Below are 17,121 nucleotides of genomic sequence, written 5' to 3' on the forward strand. Positions count from 1 at the left end.
AACCGTAGTATGGGTTTAGTTCTCATATCCTTAGATTATAGAGGTAATTCCTTCATTTGTATCAGTCTAAATATGAAGACTCAAAGCAAGGGCTGTGTATCCCAGTGGAATGCTGTAAATCTCCCAATTCAGGCTATCCAACCCTTTAATTCCCAGCTCCTCGGATCTTTAGTTAGCAGGCCCAAAAGTGCTCACTGGTGCTCAGTGAAATATCAAGTGTATATATCATGAGCTTTTAGATAAATTCCAGATCTCGAGAACAGAAAAGTGCCTTGGCATTTAGATCTAGGAAAAACTGTTACAAAATGTATTAGGTATTTTTAAAATAAGACTGTCTCCCAAAGAGATTTTTTTTTGTCTCTTAAGTATGGAACAGGTGAACAGAGGTGTGCAATGTATTATATCTGACACAGCAGCTGTGATAATGGTCTGTGTGGGATACAGGAGAACATTAATTTGATAATTTGCATGTACATGGTAATGGGAAGGAAAGACAGTGATAGATGCCATATTGAAGCTCTGGTAACAAGTTTTTAGATGATTTGATGAGTTTACTTTCAGAAGAATCTGAAAAATGCAAAGACAAGATGTCTCATGTTATACAATCTGTTGCAATCAATATGAAATGGATGTGCTCTAACAAAACTGGATCTTGAAGGAAATCACTGAGTCAGAGAAAAGTAGAACTGCAGAAGAAACTTAGATCTCTGATTTGTGGCTCTGCTTTCTCCCTTCATAGATTTCTTTTTCAAACTTTGGTGATTAGCAAGTTCATTTTGCATCTTTATTTTATTTTATTTTCAACTCCTAATGATCCTGCTCAGCTCCTGAAGACTATATAGTAGGATCTAATTACATACAAGTGCTGTCCAGAAAACAGTTCTTAACAATTGGAGAACTAAAGACAAAATAAAGTGTTTTGAACATGAGTGACAATGATCCATTGCTGATATACTGGTGGAGAGCATAGAATAGTACCACCAAAATATTAGTACTAAATCAAAATGAGTATCTGCCTTTAAAATCAGGTTATGTGGATTCTGTCATGCTTTTTGCTCACATGACATGCTATTGAAAAGCAATCACTTCCACATACGTATTTTGTGCAGGTGGTCCAGTACGGTCATCACAGAAAATCTTTTTAGGTGTGGATTAACAGGAATGTAAGTAATACCTGTAATTTTCAATAGTTGTGGTACAGTACTGAACAGAAGAGGGAAGAATGAGAAATAGATATGATGGCAGAACTGGAAGTGCCTCACAGTAGCTGTAATCCCTTCCACGTGATTGAGTGGCACCCTTGATCTGCTTCTCTGTGGTAAAAATGAATAATGCCTACTGACACATGTCAGTAAATTATCTGTTTGTAAGAACAGAGAAGATGGTTTCCTTCTGTGCTAGAAATTGCTCTTAAGCATGGACAATAGCAGTGTCTGTCTCTGTCATGGCTGTGAGCAGCCCATAACAAAAGAGCTAGAGGGTGTACATCAAGTTTTACTGAGCCTACGTGGTCCATAACAGCATGCTGGGAATGGGATACATATATAAATATAGAGTGCCTTAGTATATAATGCCACGTATGCTGTAAAAAAAAAAGATACCCTTGTTGCATTGGCATGCTGAAATGAGCATTCTCCCCAAGAGGGGGTGAGAGACCAGGTTTATTAGGGAGGCTAGTTACCCTTCTTGAAGCTGTTTAGAAACTCCTGTGGTCACTGTAGAGTGTACAAAGTGCTACAGTATAGAATCACGTTGTAAACAATGTTAAAGGAAACTAACTAATAAACTTATTGATTAAAAATCAAAAACGTGAAAGAATTTTCTAGTGGGAGACCATTGGTGTTCTGGAAGACCAGAATATATGAAAATTCACAAAATAATCTGACTTTTTTTGGGGGGGTGGGAGGGGGAACTTATCTTTTTTATCTGTGGAAGTTTATTTTTAAAGACTGGCTCTCTATTACTTTGGTCATAGGAATGTATGTCTTCGCTATCCTTGCTTCATATAGCCATGGAATACACAACTCTTAGTATTGCTGAAGCACCTGGCACCTCATGGAAGCACCTGCAATTTTTAAAGCTTTCTCATAACAATGACTTGATTAGAGAGAATCCAGTGATCCACAATCTAGACTGTGAGTCACTTTGATTACTTTCTGTATATTGAGAGAAGTCAAATATTTACAGCAGAGCAGAGTGGTAGCATGAGGCCCTTACCAGCCTTTGTTACCTCACAACAAATGCCTGTGACCTGTTACTGAACAAGGGTTTGTTTACAGATGGTTAATTAGGGACCTAACTGAATCTTTTAGAAGGACAGATGCAAATTGATTAATATCTATATCATCTACATGAGTAGCCTTTAATAAGAAGCTTTTACAAGAAAAAATAAAGTGATATATCTAATTAAAATCTTCGGCTTGCTCAGCAGTTCACTGAAAATTAGGAAACTCTAATGATCAAAACCAGGCAAACTACAGGCAAATGACAACTATACAAAGAGACCTTTAATGTGGACATAAAAAAATTGTAAATAAAAAAAAATTAAATATGTAAAGAAAATGTAAAAATAAACCTCAATGACATAAAGATTAAATGGGTGAAATATTAATGATCCAAAATAAGTTTGTCTTTATGTATGTGTTCAGATCCTTCCTGTAACTGAAGATTACGGAAAGATAAATTTTTTCTTAAATTAAGAGAAATATTCATCCATGTTTTAAGTTACATTACTTATGTTAAATTCATAGAAGTTTGAATAAGGACAAAACCAATTGGAATGTGAAGGGCAAAGATTGCTTGAGTAAAGAGCGTTAGCTGATAAACAGACCAAAAAAGACAGTGTTTGGAATTGCAAATTTCTACACTAGGTGATTCTGCAAAAACAAGGACTTTACGGCAATCAGAACTGGAAGTCATCCAGAAGTGTCACAGCAGAAGAATCAGGGACAAGGGAACTGGAGAGAGTAGAAACCATTTTGGCAATTTATGATCAAAGAGAACTAAAAGACATCTATTAAATTCTTAAATATATTGATGGCTCTAGAACCTTTTAGTGCAATTCATTTCAATAGACATTTGGGGAATTATGAGAAATTGCTGTGTCTGGGGATGAGGAAGTTTCAAGAAGATTTCTCTTTCAAGACCTTTGTTGTAGCTTTTATTATGCTTTAATTTTTGCTCCAACATAATATTCCAGAGATTGCTCATAGCGCAATTGGAAACAATGACATGGTTTTTGTGTTTGTAGTCTATCTGCATATATGTATAATTGCATAATTATTTTTCTTTACATTATGTCTTATGATTTTAAGCTCTGCCAGGGGAGGTTTAGGTTAGATATTAGGAAGAAATTCTTTACAGAGAAGGTAATAAGGCATTTGAATGGGCTACCCAGGGAAGTGGTGGATTCTCCATTCCTGAAGGTTTTTAAGATGAGACTGGATGTGGCATCAGTGCCATGGTCTAGTAACCACGGTGGTAGTGGATCAAGGGTTGGACTTGATGATCTCAGAGGTCTTTTCCAACCTGACTGATTCTATGATTCTATGTGTCCTCTCTACATGGAATATAGCAAGAAAAAGCTAAGAAAAATTTTTAAAAAACAAACTAAACAAAAACATTAGAAAAGCTAAGTTGCAGCTGCTGAAAGTCACCTTAAGTCAACGTGGCTTTAAATGGAACTTGTTCAATTAAGCTGGGAAGTAGGAGACAGTTGGATTTCTTGCTAGCTGGTGTAATCCCTGGAGTGCCCCTATCCAGCGGATTTGCCATGCTTTGGCCAGGTTAGGCCCAGCTATCTGTAACTACTCCTCCATGGAGAAAGCATGACCTACTTCACAGACACACCAAATCTGTTAAGATGTTTTGAGTATCCATAGATAACTGCCATTTAAAACACAGATTGTGTGTTGTCTGGACCCTTAACTCTCCTGTAACTACTGTGTTTAACCACAGCACTTTCCTCTGGACATTGCTCCACCAGGACATGTGCCATGATTTAATTGCATTCTCTGTATTCAGTCCCACACAATCACTTCCAAATTGTAGCTCTATCTTCATAAAACATACCTGCTTTGTCTGTTACCTTTTTCTAGAATATCTTATGCCACACATTTCTCACACTTCAAATCTTTTATAGATACTTTAAATTTATTATTATATTCAGCATACCATTGCAGAGAGCACAAATCACCACAACTAAAACTTTTAACTGACTCTTTAGTTGCGCTCTTTTGCTTAATGCTTTCCTCACTGTGGTGGTATTGTGTGTTATAATAGATGGCAGTGGCACATGCAGTTCCATACTTCCGTATATTCTTATGGAAATCTGATTGTGCTCTGATTGCATCGCTGTATTTTGAAACAGATTTGTTTTACAATAATGAAAGGCAGGAATCCTTAATGTTACCTGAGTCAAGGCCAAGTTTTAAATAAAATTGTAAGCCCTGGATGGAACTGGTATTAGGAAAAAATTGTAATTTTCCCACATCCCAAAGATAGCTGAGAAGTTTCTAAAAGATTTGAGAAAAATTGCCCTATTTTAACAGAAAGACAGTATAAAAAGTTAAAGATTATGAGAACATGACAGTAAGTTAAGAATGAAAAGAGCTTTGGAATTTTAATTGTAATAATCAGAAGTTGTGAGCATAGGTGTCTTGAACATAACTATATTTTAAAATATTAGTATCGTTTTATCCTTTAGGAGGACTTCTCTATAAACTGAGACAGAAAGCCTCAGACAAAGAATATCTCCAGTATTCACACAGTGCATTCATTCTGTAATAACATTCCTTCTAATTTCCTTAAATAGCCTTAAATAAAATTTTATTTTCCATATGTTAAAACAAGCCAGCTGTCACTTGCTTAACTTCTGTTTGAAGTTTTCCCTGTTACCTGTCTATGGGTAGTTTAATTGTAGCAAGAGGGAGGATTGGTTAAAATCCCAGGCACAGGTTGGGCTAACAGGACTTTACCTGCTCCTTCCCACTGGCACAGGCCGTGGTGCTACCCAGTCACCCAGCAGTGATGGCTGTGACCTGCTCCAGCCCTCTGCCCTGGGGGTGCACTCAGGCTCAGGGATCCTGCACTGCTGAAGTCCCACCATCTTCACTGGAACTGGGATTCAAATTTTTACTCTTCTAGTGTGATTAACAAAGAAAGCAGCAAGTCTGAAACTTCTGGTTAGGATATGACAGGCCACTGAAAGATGCTTTCTGAGTGACGCATGGGCTTCACAAAGTCTACTAAGAATGAAGAATGGTTTAATTGCTAAAGAGGCTGGGGCTGGCATTTAGTAACCACTGCTGGTTTTGTGCTGATGATCTAACCACAGGAATTAGCAGTGGGTTCCTGTTTTTCACTGTTGCTGAACAGGGAAACACTGATTTGAGTGGCTGCCCACAGGAGGGGGGAAATGAAACAGCCAGGAGTTTAGCGCTGAATGAGTACAGTGTGTGTCATTTTATGGATGGCTGGTACTGTGATAGTCTCTTCCAAGACCTATAGAAATCCTGCCTTGTAGTTACTATTGAAAGCAAATAACCAGAAAGAAAATGTGCGCGGTTGATAACTTACCGTGGGAGGCAGTGTTAATGCGGAGCGCTGTAGTTACAGCCCAGGGTAATAAAGAAGTGTTTGTTTGGAATATTTTACAAAGCTTGGTTTCTATAGTAACAATCATCACGAATACTTTCAGCTTCAGAAATAACATCTGCTTGGTGACTGATCTCAAATCTCAACCCTTGTTGAAGTAAATAAGATCCTGCTCCTTCTGCTTATTGTGTCAGTCAGTGGTGCTTGATACAGGGCATTTATTTCCATAGAAAGAGCACCTCAAGACTGGGAAAGATGTTGGGAAGGGATGGAAAAGGGAACAGGAATCAGAAAATAATGGTAAAATGTTTTATTTGACGCTTTAGTCTTTAGTCACGAAAATAAATTGGAGTTTACAAATAGTGCAAAAGTAAATGTGTTATACCATTCTGTTGACTGAAGCACAGGACAAACATGACTCTGCTTTAATCTTTATGCATAAAATTAGGGGAAGAGAAATCATTTGGTTAGATATCAAAAAATATATGAGATGGAGTAGAAATCTTTATGGAATGCAGGGATTTGAATCAAACTCCAATGAAAAGTTCACAAATCTGTGAATTTTCAAGGAAACTTTAAAAAATGCGGTCAGTCTACTGTGAAAATGGTATGTCTCTCAAAGAAAAGATGTTAAAAGTGTCATCACTGCTGCTAAATTTTACAATGTAAAATTTAAAGTGAGAACATTTCCTGAAGCAAAATCACAAGTACTTTCATGCAATAAGGATGGGAACTGTAGAATTCAATGTGAATAATGATTTTTGGTGGTGGTGACTGAGTACTATCTTACTGAAGAGAATAATAAAAATATGACATAATTAGAAGTTCTGCTATGCCATAGGAAATACATGTGGAACAAAAGTGTAGGCTGAGCTGGACTAGGTTTCTGTACCACTCATTTTTCAGTGAGCAATGCTCAAGAGGCTAAGCAAGCTCATATATATAGTTCTAAAAAAAATAAATAACACTTACTTTCCATGTAAGTGGGGCTCAGCAAATACTTTATTCTGTAGATCTATGCTGATTTAATAAAAATGATGCAGGTTTTGTGATATTTTAAAAGAACAGGGGTTTTCCAGTTTTTTTAATTAAAAAACTTGTCTCTAAACCAAAATATTCCATCATGATATGTTTAGCTAACATGAGTAACCAGAATAAATAGTTTCATTCGTGCAAGTAATCCTGTTTGCTTTAATGCGAAGTTTCTCCAAGCACTAATTCTCATGTGTCTAATTATTTGTCAGATTAGATCCTGTAACTTCCATTTTTTGTGGATTTTCAGTGATGTTCCTAATATAAGCACTGTAAGTACTAACAGTCGTAATGGGGAGCATCTTAGAAAGCAACATTAAGTGATAATACTTGAGCTTGAGTTTATTTGCGGAATTTTTCAAGGACACTATTAAGAAATTAATAATATAGTGTCAGATTTTCAGCTGGTATAAAACAACATAGTTCTGCTGCTACTCAGGTGCTGATTTAAGCAGATGATATTTAAGATTTGAATTAATTCTTAAGATTCAAGTGAAAAACTGTACTCAATTACGCTTTCAAATTGGTGAATGGGCAGAGTAGGTGATGGAGGTCCTCAAGAGAGGAGAGTGTGAGGCATGTCTTGCAACACCCAAAAAAGGTCTGGTTTGTGCTTTCACAGGCCTGCCAACCTGCCCTCTCCCTTTCCACCTCATTGGCAGCAACTGCTGCCAAAACAGTTTAACATATGTTGCTGCTACCACTATATAACGCAGCAAAACTAGGTCCCCTTTTGCTGCCATCTCATACCTTTTCCTTAGGTAAGAGAAGTCTTTTATTATTTCCTCCTGCTGCTGGAGCAGCTATGATCTGATCCACAATACTCACACACTAAGATAAAAACTTCTATATATTTGGAAATCTTAAATGAGGGATCATTTGTTTCAGAATGTTTTTGGCTCTGGTGTACACACTTTACAGCTCTCCTTGGGCCATGGCAAGGACAATGAAAATAAAAGTTATGTCATGCTTTCAGATGCATTTAGTGTCCTCCCTACATTCAGCAGGCTGTGATCTGTCTAAGGTGTCATGATAGAAAGTAATTTGTTATTCTGGTGCCATTAACGTTTTTTCCTGCATTAAGAATATTGCCAAGTTTGCACTTTAATCCCTTCTGCTGACAGCTAGTTTTCACAATGTGTCTTGATTTAGTTCTCTTTTTATTATTACAATTCCAAATATAAATGTTTTAATATATCATTCACTAGCATCTTGCATGTGGCCAAGAGGTTAAAAAAGAACTTGAAAAGGCATTGCTGAAGAAAAGTTCACTAAAACTGTATTTTGGATGACATATGGTGTACTATATTTTCTTTCCAATTTTGCAAGAAATGCAAAATGCAGCATAATAATTTCAGGACTCTTGCCTCTCATAACCCTCTAGTCTGGCATAGATCTCCTAAATGATGAACAAACTTTACCTTTTATGACCCTAGGGTGCTGCAGAGCTACAGGAATAAGATCTTGGGGTCACAAAAGGTAACTGTTAGTGAGAACTTCTGAGTTTCATTGTCGCAATGACAGATTGAAATTGTGTGATCCACCTCAAGTGAAGGACAGTCCTTTTGGGCTCCTCATGGAAATTTCAAGTCTGCAGCTGACTCAGTTTGCTTGTGAAAACAAACTACAGTGAAAACAAACTGCACTGTGCACACCCTTACCTCAGCATTACTCTGCCTGCCACCATGGCCACATTGTTAGCCGGTAAGTGAGGCAGGATTTAAACTGTGCCTTGTGCTTCAACTTTCCTAGCCCTGGAAAATTAGTAGTGGCTCTGGAGGGACCATGTCCTCTTCTGTCAGGCAGGGGAAAAGTTAACTTACTTATGGGAGTGATCATCTGGTCTTAAGTGATCAACCCAAGCTCAAACTGTGATGGACTGTCAGTCATTTGACCCCAGTGAAATACGAGTTTTCATAGATGAGCCATTACAGTTAAATTGTGAAGGAATAACAGAATTTTCTACTTCTGTTTCTAAAGCTTGGAGATCAAACAGATATACCCATCTGGGAAACAAATGCCCATTAGCATCACTTCACTGCACAGCACCACTTTGACTAATAGAATGGTAGTCGGAAGACTTTACAGGAAAGTACCTGGGGATACATGATGCTTGGTAAATGCCACAGACACAGAGTCTCAGGTGCTTTTCCCAACAGGACCTACCTAGCTGCTGCCAAAATAAATTTCCTTTCACAAACTGGACACTGGCATTGCCAGCCTTTAATCAGACTCCTGCAGCTTAATAGGGGTATACTCTGAAGGCTCTAGGGGATATCTCTGGCAGTAATCCAGTACAACTGCTACACACACTGTCCACTGTAAGTTGCGTTCAATATTTTTGCTATTAACCTGAAATTACCCTCATTAGTAAGCAAGAGGTAATAGTAAAGTAAAACCAAGTTTATTTAACAGTATGAAGAGATAGGAAACTGCATACATGGACACACAGATAAAGAAATGTAATGTGCCTTGCAGCCACCTAATGTTTTGACTTAACTTCAATGTCTTATGGTCTGTTCAGCCAATGTGAAAAATCAGGAAAATTCCACGATGGTTCACACTGATGTCACAGTTCAGAAAAAGCAACCTCTAGGGAGGAGGATAAAAGCTGAATAGGAAACCTGAATAGGAGTTCCTTCTGGAAACTCCAGTGAAAATAAATGCATCTGCAGTTGTTTCTCATAACTTTGTCTTAATAAATCAGTTTTAATCAAAATGTCAATTCATAACCTACTTGCTAATGAAATGCTCTATGACATAGTATTAGGTTTTGAAATGAAGTCGCTTACTAGATTAACTGAGAGTAACTCTGTTGCAAATAAATATAGTTCTTATAGTAAAAATATCACTCTTCTGAGCATAAACATTTTAAGAGTAATACATAAATTTAACATAAGTACAAAACTAACAACCACATTCTACTCAGAAAAGACTGCTAAAAAGAATGCATCCTGTCATTGTTATAGCTGCTATAGAGAAGCAAGACAATAAATGGAAGGATAACAATGTGGTTTGTGCACTGGGGCCATAATCACAGCTTGGTAATCATAATGTATTCTATTTATTGTTCATTTCCACTGTTTTTCTTATGAAAAATACTGTTCTAATATACTGTAAGATTTCCATTTCCATTTTGAAACAAGGAAATTAATGATTTATATTATGCAAAAACAATGGGGCAGAAGAACAATGGAAAGATAATTCACTGTTAAAAAACTACCTAATAAGAACTGTTAGTATAATTTTGGTCAAGTTGCATTTTATTATCAATAACCCTGTTGATCTCAGCTCAATTAGACATGATAGAAATCTTCCAGGAAAACTTATTCATTGTTAAATAGAGTTGGTAGAGTCCTCCAGGTAAATCGGCACAGCTGGATGTCCTGGTCACAGAAGCAAGACATCAAGTCTCTTTCAGTATAGTTGAAAAATTAAGAGATATGCCTAGATGTTCACCAGCTTTTACTGCTGTAGGTGATGTGGTTGTGTACCTCACACAGGTTAATGGGACCTCATTAACCAAAGTTAGAAATCACTGAGAAATCCTCAGGCAAAAGAAGGTGCAGTGCAGAAACCCTGTAGAAACTGCTGAGCACCATTTTTTGCAGGTTTAAATGAGGTGAAGCTTTCCTCTCACTAATTGCAAGAAGAACTTTATGGGATGTATTAAATGAAAATCTTCAGTAGATGCTTAGAATTTCAGTAAAACCCTAGGGTCATATGAAGAACTTGTGTTTCCTATGCCAGCCACAAAGCAATGTTCAGTAGTCCAGCCTTGCTTATTTATTCTGTTGCAGTGTTTCCTGTATTGTATTTCTCCTGGCACACAAAAGATGTTTTGAGAAAGTTTTTTTTTTTTCATGTTGCAGTCATTAAGACTCATTACTCATTGAATAAATCTATGGAGAAAATTGTCAAAACTTCTGGGTGGGTGGGAAGATCATACTCAAAAGTATGTTAATGAGCGTTAATTCATTAGTTCACCCAACCCTTAGAATAGTAAAGCACCGATAGTCTATGAAAACAGCAGTACTGATGGCAGTCTTTGTTTCTGTCTGAGGCTTTGCCTTAGTTTCAGCACACTGGAAATTCCAGGTTCTCCTTAGGGCAGCAGCAGGTGCTGGGAGGGGCAGACAGCATTTCTTCTTTCCCCTGATGTTACTGCTGTGTTCGACTCTGTCGGCAAATGACCGTGGGAAAAATCTGAAAATGGTCAGAGCAATCACAACATTTGACCCTTCATCTTTAATTAAAGGTCAGAATATTGCACCACAGACACACATTTAGTAAAAGCAGAATAGGACAACAAGGATTTGTCCTCTTACCACAGAGAACAGAGTTAATCTCTGCTTTCAACTGTGTTTTAAAAGAAAGTGGCCACAACTGTATTGTAAAAACCTAATTTGATAAGGATGTTTTGAAAACATCCTAACTACCTAGACTGAGCTCTGCCTCCAGGGCAGCTGCCAGTGAATCCTGAGTGGATGTAGGAGAGATCGGGATGTGCCTGGCAGGTAAAGGAGACCTTCACCTGTTGGGAAGTTTTTAGTACTGATAGTAAGATTAACAGGGTTTTGAGGCTTTTGAGTTTGCATCTGGAGATGCAAGACAGAGGCATCTATATTTGACCAAAATCCAACTTAGATACTCAAGGTGTGAATACTTGTAATATAACAGTCTAAATTTTATGTTTCCTTCTTTTCTGAATCTCTTACGTCTTCAGATGCCACAGTCTTGTTTCTTTTCCTTTTTCCTCCCTCTGAAGTGTTGCACATTGAACTCCAGAAAGCAGCTGTTTACATTCTGAGTCTTGTACTAATCCTGGCACAACAATAGATTTGATTGTTTATTTGCCAAGTCATCTAGCTTAGTTTATGTGGAATTCATGAGATTAATGCTGTTTTAATAACACGATTAAAACCCAAGTTTAAATAGACATGATTTATTATTAAAACAAAAAAGTATAAGTTGAACTGTTTTTTTAAGAAGAAGAGATGCAGTTTTATTTATAATGAATTCTTGTAAGTAGTACTAAGACCATTTTAGTTAGGAAACATTACAGTGATTAATGCATAGTTATTTGCATTTTAATACTTGATTTATGTATCAGATCTATATTTGTGCACACTGTCAAACTTTATTCTGTTCCTGTCAAAATACTTATTACTTCTGACAGGTGTAACATGCTCACATTAATCCTTAATTCCTCAATTCAATTTTCTAATTGCTTTTTTGGCATGAGTTTGGAGCCATTGAGTCTTACATGAACTATTTGTCTTACAGTATAATAATGCACTTTTAAAAATTGGATGCACCTAACTTAGAATGTTGAAAAAAATATATACAGGGATCAGGGATATTACTTAGTACTCAAAATCAGAAGTTTTATAGCACTTCTGAGAGACACTACTTCTTGGAATATAGATAGAGCCAAAACACTTTACACTTTTCATCTTCCCGTATTCACAGTATGAAATATTTTCATAGATACAAATTGATGCTAAAGATTCAGTGCATTTTGCCCAAGGAGATGCTGAACACTTACAGCAGCTCCATGAATATCTCCTGAGTCATTGTTGTGTTCTGCTGCTCTTCTCACCTCTTCAGGCCACTGCTTTCTGTTGCCTGTCCTACCTGCCAAGGGCAACAGAATTCTCAGCTTCTTCTTGATCTACACTCTTAAGCTGCTCAATTCTGTTATTTATAAACAGCCAAATGCAATAATGCAAGATTTGCTGGGGGTTTATGATACAGGTATGAATGTGGCATACACTGTAATGTGTTTTTATGCCAGTAATGGTAATGTTGTCATCTGTCCTTTGTGTAGGGAAAAAATAGCCCAAATTTGTTTCTTATAGACACAGATCCAAAGAATTCTTCCCAAAGCTCAGTATTTCCTCATAAAATCACCTAGCTGGTCTTTGTCTGGGTCTTTTCAGGATTTTCAGAAAAAGATTTGAAGAATGTAGAACCTTTTCGCTAATAAAAATCTAAGACTCCAGGAAGATTACTCCTGACACTTATTTTCTGCAAAGTAATGCATGGCTACACACTTAAACTGTGAATAAAACCTATTCTCTTTCTTTTTTTAATTATTCTCTGTTTTAATCCCTACCCTCTCCATTTATTTCTTCTTTCTATATCCACTGAGTTACTCTTATTTTCTCACTATCAACACTAATATATGTTCTTTCACCCTTTTATTCCTTCATAGTTTTCTTCCAGTCTTTTTCACCTTCCCAACTGACATACCTCTTTCTGTAAGAAAGGGAATATAGGAATAAAAGGTTGTGATTGTCATTTGAGCTTCTTGGCAAAACACATAAGTCACTTTCTGTACAAGGGGAAAAAAAAGATAATTCTAGCACGTAAATCATGGTAGCTTAGTGCTTTGGGCAAACAAACTTGTGCCTTATCTCTTCCAAAAAACCCGTGGAAAATGCATGATAAATGGCACATTTCAGAGAACATGTTATGTCACTGTGAAATAACTTTGATTCATGATTATGTATTTATCTTTAAACAACTGACAAACCTTAGGGTATCTAAATTATTATCATGTGCTCTATGCTATTGTGGTTTTCTGCTAGCAAACCTGAATGATGTGAAGTAAGATAAGACATTTGCTTTTTCAGTCATAATGTTCTATAAAGATCAAATAAGCACAATATTGTTACTGTATTTTATAGTTGGATGAAGTCCTCTGAAAAATATTTATCAGAAATCATTTCCTGCAATTGTGTTTTGAAAAGCATTAAAATAAACTTCAAACAGAAAAGGACAGGGCTTGTTAATCAAAGGTTTTGATTAACAGCAAAAGAAAATATCATCATTTGGATTTATAATAAAGTAATTATTCACAAAATTAAAAGGCATAATGATAAATTTGTTCCTTTCAGTTGTGTGTTTGCATAAATTCTCTTCTGAATTACATTTTAAAATGAAGATTTCATTTTCTCTGCTCTTTCAAATAGAAAGGAATCATGTTATTTGATTTTCTGTTGTGACAAATCAGGAAAGATGACTTAAATGCTCTATTGCTTGCATTAGTAATACCAACTATTTTAATTGTAAATGCTGTATAAGGATTCAGATGTGTATAGTGGAAGAGGGCTTTTCTTTTCCAATAATCCACTGGTACTACTTTCGTGCATGTGAAATCAATGCTGCTAATATTAGTAAGGTTCTTAACCTGTTTCCTCCCATTTCTGCATTGCTTTTAGAATCATATCATCCAGCTGTGCCTGTCTAGATGTTTTGCTGATAATAAGTCTGTGGAAGTCAAAAGATATATAACAGCTTACACAAGTTCAGAATCTGTTCTCCATGTCTGTTCCTTTGGCTTACATTGAGCTAATAAGTTACAAAAAAAGTTGTCATTAAATGGTACAAATACAGTACACTCAGTTTACAACATATTCCTTATGTTGATTTTTTAAAAGCTGGGTTGGGTTTTTTCAGCTGAAGCTTTTGGGGTTTTACTTTTCCTTTTCATCATTTGGTAAAGGTTTTAGTGAATGTAAGTTGTCAGTCATTATGTCATGGCAATTCTAAATTAGTTGACATTTCTCACCCAAGTTATTTTAATGCTATGACCTCAAATCAATCTATAGAAATGCCTTTTAAATATGACCATGAAGTAAAAAAAATTCATATATTTGTCTATTTTTCCATTTATTCTCTGTTTCCTTATCTTCACTGAGCAGTAATAAATGTTGGTTACTTGGAGGTAGAAAAACAGAAAATGATAATCGCTTTACATGATGGAAGTGTCTTTGTTTTCCTTATATCTAGTACTTTGCAGTGTATTTGGCTTGGCTAAGCTATCATTTTTTTCTTAGAATACTTGAATCTGTTGACATTTATGTATACATTGCATTTTGTATGTAAATAGAAAGTTTTATGGCTTTGAATTTTGAATCAAAACGTCAAACTCCTATTTTGCCTTGGTGCATGACAGACATTTAAAACATTTACAAACAAAAAAAGAAAGAAATACTTATACTGATTTTGACGCAATGTTTTTAGAAATATCTTCAGTGGTTGACTAAACATTTAAGCTCTCAAAAGTGAAATGCCTATCTCTTAATGAGCACAAAAGATGGAAACATGCAAATATGGAAACATTGTAAATGGTCATATTAGAAATTTATTATTCTATAGCTTTGTAGACTGCTTTGTTTCTTTTTCAGTTCCTACTATCCTCAGTCTTGGTAAATTGAGAACAATATGGCAGAACCCATTCAGTTGAAAGCTATCTGCAAATTAAACGATCTATATAGTTAATGAGAGTTGGGAAACAGCACAAACCCCCTGCCAGCAAGAGACTACTATCATAGCTTTGTATGAGATAAAATAAGGTGATAATCACACAGACAACATTTTCAGAGAGTTTATATGTAAATATAGTAACACTGCACCTATTTTCTGCATATGCAAAAAAAAAATAAAAATCAGGAAGGTCCTACCTTCAAGAAATCATTTGTTTACTGGGATGGACAGAGAGAAGGCAGAATTACTGGTCTGGGAATCTCAAGAGGTATTGGCTATGTGTAGCTATCAGTATATAACATAGATTTGCTCTCATTTTATAGTTTTGGTATGAGGCAGTAATGGATGCTGTAGAAGCACAATTCTTTCACATGGATACTTCTTAACAGAACAGGGGAAACTGTGCTCCTCTCAGATATCAAAAGGTTTTGCTGTTTTCTAAGCTTTAAGTTGATATTACTACATTTAGTGAACTATAAAAATCAGTATAATTTTGTTGTCTTTATGATCTTTTAATTTTTTTCTGTTTGCTTAGGTCTGCAGCGTGGGCTGTTGAAGCCCATTTTTAAGTCAATTAACAGGGTTAGGACAATCTGTTTAAATGCAACAAACTAACTGGGAAAAATATCTTCCTACTGTTACAGTGAAACTTAAAATAAATTAAAGATGTACAAGTAAAAATGGAATGGAAATCTCAGATGTTACAGAAGTATGTTCCTTTTTCAGGGTGCTCCTAAACCGATTGCCATTGAGCCATGTTCAGGAAACAGAGCCGCAGTCCTGACGGTGTTTTTGTGTCTTCCCAGAGGACCATCAGGAGTCCCCCCGCCTGGTCAGTCAGGTAAGACTTGTTTGGGTGAGTGCTGTGTCCAAAATAATGGCAGAGTGGATGGATACAAGGAGCTACTCAGTCAAGCTGACATTAAGTGTAGCGCCAATGTTTAATGTAGGAATTTTGGTTTGGAATTTGTTGTTGCATCACAATAAAAAGGCCATTGATTAAACCAGGCTGGTGTACAGTTGAACATCTCATTAGAACTTCAGAAACAAATACCTGTGCATGTCTATATGTTCCAACATTGTCTTTCAGGGCAAAAAAATTTCCTATGTTGCCCCTTCTATAGCTTCAATCAAGTTATAAATGAGGCTGTATAGGGAATATCAGTGAGTATTCCCAGTTCAAGCTGATATTTAGTGCAGTCTAGTTTTCACAATGAATCCCAACACTTTGCTGTTGAGGGCACAATTAGAATATTAGTATTTCCCAGAATGCCTGTCAGATAAAACCTGGAATTGTGTGAGTGAATGCTTCATTAGGGAGGTGTTCACTTTGGAAATGATCCCACCTCATTTTAAGGCACCACTTGCATTATCTGAAAGCACTTCTTGTGGTAACTTACATTATATGATCTATTCTAGATCATTGTACAAAACCATTCTCATAAAATACTTCTCAAACAGAAGGTACCTAAATACACTTTTTAAATCCTTTAAATAACTGCCTGCAATGACATGATACAAAGCAGCCATGACAAAAAAGTGTAGACAGTGATGTGACACTGCACATGTGACCAGTTTACTATTTCAGAATTCACTGGAGCTGTTGTCGAAATGAACAACTTTGTAAGGAATAGTAAACTGCATGGTATGTGCCCAAAATGCTCCTATAAACCAGAAAATATGCTTTCAGGCTAACTTTTATCATTAAGAGCCAAAAAGATATCCTTTTAACCTTCAAAAATCCATTTAAGAGATTAAAAAGTATTGAGTAATGATGAGGGCAAACTCAGTTGACTTGTGTTGGAAATAAGCTCAGCTGGGTGTTCTTCTTCTTTTGACCTGATCACTATCTGTTATTTATTTGGGGGGTTTAGTCATTTTTTGAGGGGGAAGGGTGTTATATATTTTTTTCCTCTGAGTTCTAAGATGAGGACTTAGTTCTTAAAATGCTGTTTATGGCTTGGAGTATCATTTTTGGAAGTGCTATGAAAATAAAAGTGTTACTGATGCTTTGTCAAATACATTTCCTGGAAGAAATATATAAATATAAGTGCTCTGGAGAGAGCAATGAGAGAGGGAGGATATTTAGCGTATTCCCTCTTCATGTTTTAAGGAAATGAAGGTGTTTATAGTCTTGCAACAAGAAAAAATGTTATGAAAGGAAATTAAAAGTAATTGTTGAAATTGGAGATTAAAATGGTTTTGGAGGGTTTTTTTTGT

General features: G+C 36.1%; 1 protein-coding gene across 5 annotated transcripts in view; it reads left to right on the forward strand.

Moving 5' to 3' along the window:
- ATRNL1 (attractin like 1) overlaps positions 1 to 17,121 on the forward strand; it is a 466,156-nt gene that overhangs the window by 396,744 nt on the left and 52,291 nt on the right. For all 5 annotated transcript variants that reach the window (XM_064663416.1, XM_064663418.1, XM_064663421.1 and 2 more), the window contains one exon: positions 15,628 to 15,742. In XM_064663416.1, the coding sequence (XP_064519486.1) occupies positions 15,628 to 15,742 (115 nt within the window). The remainder of the gene's footprint in view (positions 1 to 15,627; positions 15,743 to 17,121) is intronic.

The sequence above is a fragment of the Pseudopipra pipra genome, chromosome 8 (assembly GCF_036250125.1).
Source record: "Pseudopipra pipra isolate bDixPip1 chromosome 8, bDixPip1.hap1, whole genome shotgun sequence".
NCBI lineage: Eukaryota > Metazoa > Chordata > Aves > Passeriformes > Pipridae > Pseudopipra > Pseudopipra pipra.